The 11,521-nt window shown below is 38.6% G+C and overlaps 1 protein-coding gene across 1 annotated transcript; it reads left to right on the forward strand.

The window, feature by feature from the left end:
- Nucleotides 1-6,855: 6,855 nt before the first annotated feature.
- LOC124551139 (small RNA 2'-O-methyltransferase) lies at nt 6,856-8,547 on the forward strand. The gene has a single exon (XM_047126103.1). The coding sequence runs from the start codon at nt 7,141-7,143 to the stop codon at nt 8,392-8,394; it is 1,254 nt and encodes a 417-aa protein (XP_046982059.1). The 5' UTR covers nt 6,856-7,140; the 3' UTR covers nt 8,395-8,547.
- Nucleotides 8,548-11,521: the final 2,974 nt, after the last annotated feature.

Raw genomic sequence — 11,521 nt, forward strand, 5'->3', positions numbered from 1 at the left:
TGCACTTTTTTCTACATCACCCCATACCAGCCATGAGCTGGGGAGCCAAACTTTAGGCGAGGCTGTGCCACCCGCACCCTGCCATTCAGACCGCAGGGAGAGAGGAAATGCCTGTATACCTCCTCCAGGGTGCACACCAACATGAGGTGTTAGTGCCCTTAAAGCTATGGGAGGGGCCAAAGGGTCGACCTCCATCGGGTTGGGGCACCCGACAGGCGAAGACAACACCATTTCTGGAGTGTGCAAAAGTTCCACTCCGAAGGACAAGTGTTCACATGGACCGATCTTCTTCTCTTGACCCAGAGGGGCACCAGGAGCAAAAGTAGGAGTCCGCCGTGGCAAAGTAACACGATGCGGTGGATGTAACAACGTCATCAAAGTCCAATGGGGCAGCCATGGAGCAATTCAGCCGGCAAGCGGCCATCTCGGTGCTGAGAGCGATATGAGGATAAGAAGAGCAACAATGCATCCTCCCGAGAATGGGAGTCTCGCAACTTTAACATCTATGATTTGAAAGTCCTGACCAACCTTTCAGCTGCACCGTTGGACTGTGGCGAAAACGGCGCTGACGTCAGATGTTGAATACCATTGGTTTTCCAAATGATTGAAACTCTACGGACATGAATTGCAGCCCATTGTTGGAGACAATTGTCTGTGGAAGACCTTCAATACAAAAAATAGGAGATAATGTGTGGATGGTGGCCAATGATGTCGTGGAAGACAACCGGACATCAAAAGGAATATTACTGTAAGAATCAATCAGCTGTTCTTCTGTCATTATAGCCAGGCGTGTAGAGCAGCTAGACACATGATACCTGTTACTAGTCCGAAACATCAACGTTTGGTGAGTGTAGGCACAATAAATAAAACCTGTGACTTTCAAGAAGCCGCCGTCAAGAAGTTTTCTCTCGGAGTAGAAGAAAGTACTGCTGATGTGATTCAGGAGGAACTTACGGCAGCAAAAAGGTTTCTTCGTAACTGGGAGACAGTCGTAAAATCGCTCACAATGAAAATGGCCGGCCGAAGTGGCCGTGCGGTTAAAGGCGCTGCAGTCTGGAACCGCAAGACCGCTATGGTCGCAGGTTCGAATCCTGCCTCGGGCATGGATGTTTGTGAAGTCCTTAGGTTAGTTAGGTTTACCTAATTCTAAGTTCTAGGGGACTAATGACCTCAGAAGTTGAGTCCCATAGTGCTCAGAGCCATTTTTTTGAAAATGTCTAGTGACGGTACTGGTAGTGAATATAAGAACTGCTGCATTGTGCTGAAAGTGCCTTCGCGCGTGAAACAACACCAGCAAATGTTTACAATGGCTAAGATATTTAATAAGCACTTCCTATCAGTAACTTAACAGATTGATTGTAAGCCCGATGTTGATGAGCCATAACTCTTTGTCAAGCAGTATATCCAAACACAATTCCAGAAATGCACCTTAATCCTATCACTGTAGATGAAATTTAAAAAATCATCAAGTCTATAAAAAGTAAGAACTTTGCAGGGGCTGATAATAGTTCTAATAATTTATTGAAATATTCTTGTATGTGGATAATGGACAGTCTCTGTCATATTTCCAATGCTTCCCTTCAAAAAGGTGTTCTTCCCGGTAGACTTAAATATGCCATTACGAAGCCCCTATACAAAAGGGGTGATAAAATTGAATTAACTAACTATTGACCTATCTCTTTACTGACGGCTTTCTATAAACTCCTAGAAAAGCTAATACATGCAAGAAATACTGATCCTCTCATGAAGAAAGAGTTCTCACCAAGAGCCAATTTTGCTTTCAAAAGGGACGTTCAACAGAAGATGCAATATATGCACTTGCAAATGAAGTCCTGGAAACCCTTAATGAGAAAATGCTAGCAATTGGTGTCTTTTGTGTTGATCACCAGATTCTTTTGCAAAAAGCAAAATTGGTAGGAATAAGGTTAGGTTAGATTAGATTAGATTTACTTTCATTCCAACTGATCCATAGTGAGGAGGTCCACCAGGATGTAGAACATGTCAGAAAAACAATAATACATGAAAAATATTTACGACTAAAAGAAATAAGCTAATGTACCTTCCACAGGTCCAAGTGGAAAGATTGCCTTTTTTTTAATGAATACTATATGAGAGGACCATTTTACAACACTGATTTACTAAGTCACATTAATGCACTGGATTTAAAATTAAAAAAGTTTTTTCTTATTTATAAGGTGGTTGTTGTTGTTATTGTCTTCAGCCCTGAGACTGGTTTGATGCAGCTCTCCATGCTACTCTATCCTGTGCAAGCTTCTTCATCTCTCAGTACTTACTGCAACCTACATCCTTCTGAATCTGCTTAGTGTATTCATCTCTTGGTCTCCCTCTACGATTTTTACCATCCACACTGCCATCCAATGCTAAATTTGTGATCCCTTGATGCCTCAGAACATGTCCTACCAACCGGTCCCTTCTCTTTGTCAAGTTGTGCCACAAACTCTTCTCCCCAATTCTATTCAATACTTCCTCATTAGTTATGTTATCTACCCATCTAATCTTCAGCATTCTTCTGTAGCACCACATTTCGAAAGCTTCTATTTTCTTCTTGTCCAAACTATTTATCATCCATGTTTCACTTCCATACATGGCTACACTCCATACAAATACTTTCAGAAACGACTTCCTGACACTTAAATCTGTATGCGATGTTAACAAATTTCTCTTCTTCGGAAACGCTTTCCTTGCCATTGCCACTCTACATTTTATATCCTCTCTACTTCGACCATCATCAGTTATTTCGCTCCCCAATCTAATTCCCTCAGCATCGCCCGACTAAATTAGACTACATTCCATTATCCTCGTTTTGCTTTTGTTGATGTTCATCTTATATCCTCCTTTCAAGACACTGTCCATTCCGTTCAATTGCTCTTCCAAGTCCTTTGCTGTCTCTGACAGAATTACAATGTCATCGGCGAACCTCAAAGTTTTTATTTCTTCTCCATGGACTTTAATACCTACTCCAAATTTTTCTTTTGTTACCTTCACTGCTTGCTCAATATACAGATTGAATAACATCGGGGACAGGCTACAACCCTGTCTCACTCCCTTCCCAACCGCTGCTTCCCTTTCATGTCCCTCGACTCTTATAACTGCCATCTGGTTTCTGTACAAATTGTAAATAGCCTTTCGCGCCATGTATTTTACCCCTGCCACCTTTAGAATTTGAAAGAGAGTATTCCAGTCAACATTGTCAAAAGCTTTCTGTAAGTCTACAAATGCTAGAAACGTAGGTTTGCCTTTCCTTAATCTTTCTTCTAAGATAAGTCGTAAGGTCAATATTGCCTCACGTGTTCCAACATTTCTACGGAATCCAAACTGATCTTTCCCGAGGTCGGCTTCTACCAGTTTCTCCATTCGTCTGTAAAGAATTCGTCTAAGTATTTTGCAGCCATGGCTTATTAAACTTATAGTTCGGTAATTTTCGCATCTGTCAACACCTGCTTTCTTTGGGATTGGAATTATTATATTCTTCTTGAAGTCTGAGGGTATTTAGCCTGCCTCATACATTTTGCTCACCAAATGGTAGAGTTTTGTCAGGACTGGCTCTCCCAAGGCTGTCAGTAGTTCTAATGGAATGTTGTCTACTCCTAGGGTCTTGTTTCGACTCAGGTCTTTCAGTGCTCTGTCAAACTCTTCACACAGTATTGTATCTCCCATTTCATCTTCATCTACATCCTCTTCCACTTCCATAATATTGTCCTCAAGTACATCGCCCTTGTATAGACTCTCTGTATACTCCTTCCACCTTTCTGCTTTCCCTTCTTAGCTTAGAACTGTGTTTATAAGGTAATAAACATGTAATAGAACTACAATGATACTTATTTACGATGAACACATTACTGCACTGAAATGGTGCAGAAGTTAGATTGTACTTTACACACACACACACACACACACACACACACACACACACACACACACACACACACACAAATCAGTTGGTTCTACTGAGAAATTCATCAACGGCAAGGAGGAGTGGGCCACCAATAAATCCTTTAGCCTTCTCTTAAACTGAATTTCATTGGTTGTTAAGCTTTTTAGGGCTGCTGGCAAGTTATTGAGAATGTGTGTTCCTGAATAATGCACACCTTTTTCTACAAGTGTAAGTGACTTTAAATCCTTGTTAAGATTATTCTTATTTCTAGTACTGATTCTATGAACTGAGCTGTTGGTTTGAAAAAGTGATATTTTTAATGACAAATTTCATTAAGGAATAAATATATTGGGAAGCAGTAGTTAGTATCCCTAGTTCCATAAACAGGCCTCTGCAGGATGTTATTGATTTCACACCACATTTAACTCTTATTGCACGTTTTTGTGCCCAGAAAACTTTGGCTTGGCTTGATGAATTATCCCAAAAGTAATCCCATATGACATTGTGGAGTGAGAGTAAGCGTAATGTGCTAGCTTTTTAATTTTTAAAACCCCTGTGTCTGACAGAATTTGCATTGCAAATAGAGATTTGTTTGGACATCACAGTAGTTCCATGGTGTGCTCCTCCCAGTTGAATTTGTTATCAAGCTGTAGTCCAAAGAATTTAACACTGTTCACTTCTATCAGCTTATCATCATGTTTTCGGCATATACTCGTGGGACACCCCTTACAAATTCTAAACTGCATGTAGTGTGTTTTTATAAAGTTTAGTGACAAAGAATTGGCTAGGAACCAGTTAATTTATGTCCACAAATATTTTATGAGCTGATCTTTCTAAGACTACACTTGATTTGCTACTTATTGTAATGCTTGTATCATGACGATACGAAACAATCTTGGAATCTGGTAATGTTATTGATGAATGGTCATTGATATATACAAGAAAGACCAAGGGCCCTAAGATGGAACCTTGTGGGACCCCACATGTAATTAGTTCCAGCTGGATGATGCCTGATAGCTTAATACATGTCTCTTTCCTAATAACACCATTTGTTTCCTGTCAGAGATATAAGATTTGAACCATTTTGCAGCATTTCCTGTTACACTGTAATATTCTGATTTACTTAAAAGGATATTATGATTTACACAGTCAAGTGCCTTCGACAGATCACAAAATATACCAGTTGCCTGCAATTTTTTGTCTAATGCATTAAGTACATTTCCACTGTAAGTGTAGATAGCCTTCTCAGTATCAGAACCCTTTAGAAATCCGAACTGCGACTTTGACAGTATGTTATCTGTGATAAGATGGTTATGAAGCCAATTGTACAGTTTTTGAGAATGCTGGGAAAAGTGAAATTGGACAGAAATTTGATGCTACTTCTTTACATCGCTTCTTAAACAGTCGCTAACTTCAGGGTATTTGAACCATTCGGGAAGTATTCCACTGATAAATGACTGGTTACGCAGATAGCTTAAAGTGTTACTTAACTCAGAATCACATTCTTTAATTAACTTTGCTGATATTTGATCATATCCACTAGATGTTTTTGATTTTAGAGATTTTATAATGGACATTACTTTTGCTGAGGTAGTGAGGGTTAACTTCATATTATGGATGTTACTCGAAATGTCTGGTCTGAGGTATCCCATGGCAGCATCTACTGAACCAGACAACCTCATCTTTTCAGTAACAGTTATAAAATGTTTGTTAAAAAGCTCTACAACATTATACACATCTGTCACCAATGTGTCATTTACTCTTAATGCTATTTGCCTCTCTTCAGGTCTGGTTCTACAGGTCTCCTCCTTCACTATATCCCATATTGTCTTTATTTTGTTGTGTGAAATGAATATCTTTTCCTTGTAATTTATTTGCTTTGATGTCCGTATTACAGTCTTTAATATTAAGTGGTCTTGCAGGTAATTCGCTACAGTCGTATAACCAAGACGGAAAACAGAAAGTTATCTTGAATAGCTCAAGTGGAGTATATGATTTTTCTGCACATTTTCAATGGAGTTCCAGTACATATAAAGTGCCTCAGGGCTCAGTTCTTTGACCGCTGTGAGTCTTGATTTTTAAAAATGATCTATCATCTTGTATAAGCCTGCGATATAAATTTACTTTATTGGCTGATGACACGAAATTTTTATGAGCAGTGGAACAAACAGATAATAATCTCGAGGAAACCATTAATCACATACTTTCAGATGCGGTTAATTGGTTCAAGGTGAACGGTCCCTCATTAAATTGCAGTAAGACCAGTTTTATTCAGTTCTGTATGAAAACAGAAAAGAGACAGAATTGTGACATGTGGTAATAATTGTGACATGTGGTAATCAGCCAATAGAAAGAACAGAAACAACAGAATTTCTTGGAGTTCACATTGACAAGAAAATGAACTGGTCTTCGCATACAATAGATCTCTCTAAGAGGCTTAGGTGTGCCACATATGCTTTGCGGGTTGTCACTACAGGTGTTGAACCTATATATAAATATAATACAAGATGACATAATGCCACTAATGAAATTATTTAAATTGAGTTCTGTATCCATTTTTGCTCTGTATCTGTTTTTCTGTAGTGCTTTGATGATTCTAAGAAAATCTGTATTTTCTTTTTCTCTTTATTACTACTCAAAGAAATTACTGTGTAAATTTTTATACAGACATCATGTCTGTGTATATATATTATGTCTGTATATGCTATAAGAGTATCATATTTTATACGTAAAAAAACTGACTCGTTCCACGACCTTGTGAGCGCAAAACTGTTGGACATATGGACCACGAAATAAAATGAAATCAATCAAATCAGATGCCGGGCATTTTATTGGCGGAAATAAAACGCCAAAAATTTGTGACGTCCCTCTCGTCCAAAGTAGTTGGTTGGTACGAGATAATGCACGGCCGCCTGTATTAGGCCGTGGATAATCCATAGTCTTCGAACTAAACACTTTGTCGTAGGTGGTAGTGTATGTACGAATACCGGGTGGTGTTGTGACACCTGAGGAGTGTTGTTTTTAAATAAGAGTATTGTTGATGTAGGGAGATGCTCGTTAAAGTGGTTCATTTTATTGAACAGAGGAATCAGAGTTTTTGGCGCCACATAACGCTCGTTAAAGTGGTTCATTTGATTGAACAGAGGAATCAGAGTTTTTGGCGCCACATAACAATGATAAGACGAAGTTTAATTGCTATTTGTAGCGTGTAGAGTTGATGGAAGTACGTGTTACTTGTTAGTAGAATGATTATTACATTTCATGTAGCTCTGCTTGAACTGTGGAATGTTGTAAAAAACTGTCTGGATATAGGTAAGCACGAAGTTGCGGACACTGTGATTTATCCCGGTGTATCGAGATATAGTGTACATGGTGTTGAATTCTATCCACCTGTGAATGTTCAGAGACAGGAAGCTGTGTATCAAATTATCAGTGACTTCAGTTCGCGTGCAAGTGTTAAAAAAATTGTTGATTTTGGCTGTGGTCGCTTTCAGTACTTCAAATTGTTTAAGAACATAATTGGTGTAGAGGAAATTTTGGAAATCGATGTGAATGAAGAAATGTTGTACCATGAGCACTCTCGTATTGCTCCTACTGCAAGTGACTTTCTGACACGGCGCAAAGTGGACTGTAAAGTGCAAGTTCTGCAAGGAAGTATTTCAGACTTGGATTGTCGGTTGTTGGGAACAGATATCTTCGTTTGTATTGAAGTTATTGAGCATTTGTTTCCTGAAACTCTTGAAAGTGTGCCATATACAGTATTTGGTTTTATGAAGCCTCAAATCGCCATCTTCAGTACACCTAATAGGGATATCAATATTCTGTTCGATATGCGGACACCTTTTAGAGATGAAGATCACAAGTTTGAATGGAGTCGAATGCAGTTTAAGTGCTGGGGGAATAACATTGTTCAAAGGTATCCAGAATATGAAGTAAGTTATTACGGTATTGGCAAAGGCCCAGAAGGAGCAGAATCGCTGGGATGTTGTTCCCAACTGGCATTATTTAGCAAGAAACTTGAAACAACGTATCCTGGTTTTGAAAGACCTGAGGGGCAGCTTATATACAAATTAATTGCCGAGTATAACTACCTTGCTAATAGTCACGATGAGGAAGGCAAAAGTGTTTTAGATGAAGTTTGGGAAATAATACAACATATGAATTTGTCCAATGACTATTATGATGCTGACCTGTGTGTGCCACTGTCGCTTCTGCATTCCAAACTTAAATCAAACACTCTCACCATTTCGGAGTTGAGAGAGGTCTTAGAAAATGGAATGTGGAAAGTGAGGGATTGCTCAGGAGAGACATACGTTTTTCCATATGCTGAAAATAATAATGACTCTGATGACTTTGAAGATGACCAATATGCAGATGAAAGTGGTCTTTCAGTCGTTATAGAACAGACTGAAGGCTATGAGAGTAGTTGGGAGCAATGTGTTCCAGAAGAAGAACAATGGTCCGTAGAGGATGAGGCAAGTGTGAATGAAATATCTTAGTGGCAGGTGTTGGTAATGGAGCACTGTATAAAAACTTAAGCCCCACATCACTAACTTCTGAAGAATTACAGTTATTTTTCACTTAGTTGTGTATCATCGTCGTCATTTGTAAATAATGCTTTTTTGTTATATTAAATATTGTGTGTTAATTTATTTCCTCTTTTGTACCCCATAGTGCAGAGGATTGTTGCTCTATATTTATTTTAGAGTGTCTTGGTTGTAGTGGAAAACTATTTATTTCGAACTCTCTGATTATACGCCATACTTGCATTTTGTAGTTTTCCACTATAATCTTCACGAATTTCCACTATAACCTCTTTACTCCAGTAATCCTTACAGTACATAGCAGTAATTATGTTTTCTTTCTTCCCATTTCTTTGTAGCTTAAATGATCTTTTACTGGTCCTTTCACCAGGATTACACATGCACAAATTTTGATCTCTTTCATATTAGACATACAAGTAGTGAAATCCGTTCATAAATGTGGTATGTATACAACAGTGGTTCAATGAAATAGAGCTGATGTTTGTTTAGTAGTATTTGTAACCGATTGCTCAGTTAATCTTTAGTGTTTGTTGCCTCGGGAAATTTTGTATTGTGGATAGTTCAAGGAACATAGTCTTGTACTGTGTGTGAAACATAGATTACTATATAGACAGTTCTTTGATTAGAAGGCACAAAGGACCTACTTGATAAGATAGTTTAACTTTATTCATTATCATCATCATCATCAGTCTTCTTCCATTGTCTTCAGGTCTACATACTTTCCCTTTATGTTGTCATATCATCTTGATGTATCTTAATGCTGGAAAGAAACCCATACTTGTTCTACATGAGTACATGTAGGTGCCTAGTTATTTTGGTGCTTCTTGGTAGAATTCTCTGTGTGAATCCTGTCATTTGTGGATTTTTGATACTTTTCTAGGCTGAGGAGAATTACCTGCATTAAAATTAAGTGACTGTATGACCCAGTATATTCTGTAATGTATATTTCCCTTTTTTCCCTCCAAGCAGAGATTATATTGAGGTCTGGATTACCCATTTCTGTTGTAGTATGAAATTGATGCTTAAGTTTTATATGAATTTGTTGTTAGATTTTCTGTTGTGTTCGAAGATAGCATCAACAGTTTGATACCAGTGTGACAGCCATTTTCATACTATTAAGTGCTGTTACATAATAGTCATGCTTTGGACTTGTGTGGTATATTTCTTATGATAAATTATGGCTTCGGTAGTAAGTGACAGCTCAGGGAGTCCTTTCCCATTAGGGCAGTTCATATCTGTTATAACTGTGTTAATACTGTGCATTTATTGTTGTATGTCATGGTCAGCACTTTCTATTTATCACTGTTCTGTTGTGTGCATGTATTTTTTGTAAAACGTTGACAACAGTATTGTAGGACTTAAAAATTGCACCTCACATACAGTAGTTGCATATTTCAATTCCAGTTTATTTTGTTTGGTTTTCCACAACTAAAATGACTGGTCTGTATTTATTTAACTAGCTTTTTATCCATGGCTTTGCCCACATACATGCATATAACATATATTGCACATATTTCCCCCTCCCCTTCTCTCAATGTCCAACACTCCCCCCCCCCCTTCCCTTTACTCTTTCCTCCTCCTCCTTTCTGTGTCTGCCCTGTCTCTCTGCCTCTCCCTCAATGACAGGTGGTTCTTACCCCGCACTGTACTTCTTTCCAGAAAGTAGTTGATTTGTGTGCCAACTCTGGTTGAAATCAATCCACTGTTTTACAAGGAGATGTGGAACATAGACAAATACAAGCATTTTTGTGATACACAATGTAAAAAAATGTCAACGATGCAATTTAAAAGAAATGTGTAGCAAGAGGTGATGGAGAAGTGAAAGGAACATGTTGGCATTAGAATTAATTCAAAGATTTGAGAAGGGATGAACTGCTGCAAAACTAAGTGCTAATTATGGTATTGGGTTGCAGATTGCCTTGTTTGGATGGATAACCAGTTTGTCATCATCACGAGATTCGTGAACTTACTGTCGAAGAGAGCAGCTTAGTTCAAATGTTGCACCTGCTGATTCCTTCTGGGAAGTTTTCCAGAAATTTGTGGAAGAAGAGAATTTCACAGCAGACCAAATTTATAACACGTATGAAAGTGGTCTTTATTGGAAACGTCTGCCAACCAGAGCCCTTGCATTTAAGAGTGAAGTTTATGCTGCTCCTTGTAAGTCATGTCTGCCAACTAGAACTCTTGCTTCTAAGAGCGATGTTTGTGCTCCTGGATATAACTTGCCTAAAGAACACAATACTAGTGATTTGGGGGGGGGGGGGGGGGGAATCAAACATTTCAAGCTATCACTGCTATCATCGATCTCCCTGTGCATTATTGCAAACAAAAAGGGGCATGACTAAATAGCGACATTTTCAAAAACTGATTCCACACACATCTTGTACTGCAAGTTTAGCAGTTTCTAGAATAGAAAGGATTACGAAAGAAGGCTGTTCTATTACTTGATAATGCCATCAGCTCCTGATCTGAGGACTCTCATATCTGATGATGGTCTCACTGTAATTATATTTTTACCTCCTAATATGACTGCTATTACACAGCCAGTGGAGCAAGGTGTAATTGCATTGGTAAAATTGCAGTACTGGGCTGTTCTACTCAGAATGTCCTAATTAATGACGATTTGGGTTGATGATGATTTTTGGTGTTCTGGAAGAAGTTGACAATTCTAGATGCCATGCTCGGGATTTCTGATGCCTGGCAGAAGTCGAGCCACATACACTAGTTCGGTCATGGCGGAAAAGTCTTCCAGATCTGGAAGAAAGTGATTTTCAAGGTTTTCATGGTGAAGGAATAACTACATTAATAATTAATCTGGAAATGGGTGTAAATGGTTTTGAAGATGTCAAAAAAGAAAACTTGAATCGGTGGCTGAATATCAGTGCATATGAACCCAGCTTCAGGTACATTAGTGATGCTGAAATTGTGACTGCTGCTTCACAACCAAATGAAGAGAACAGTGAATGTGAAAGTAGAGGAAGACAGTGACCTTTTCAGTCATTGACCACATTGTAGCATGTTGATACTCTTCTAGATTATATGGGACAGAGGCACTTTCAGTGCAATGACATTATTGCTGCAA

The sequence above is a fragment of the Schistocerca americana genome, chromosome 1 (assembly GCF_021461395.2).
Source record: "Schistocerca americana isolate TAMUIC-IGC-003095 chromosome 1, iqSchAmer2.1, whole genome shotgun sequence".
NCBI classification, from domain to species: domain Eukaryota; kingdom Metazoa; phylum Arthropoda; class Insecta; order Orthoptera; family Acrididae; genus Schistocerca; species Schistocerca americana.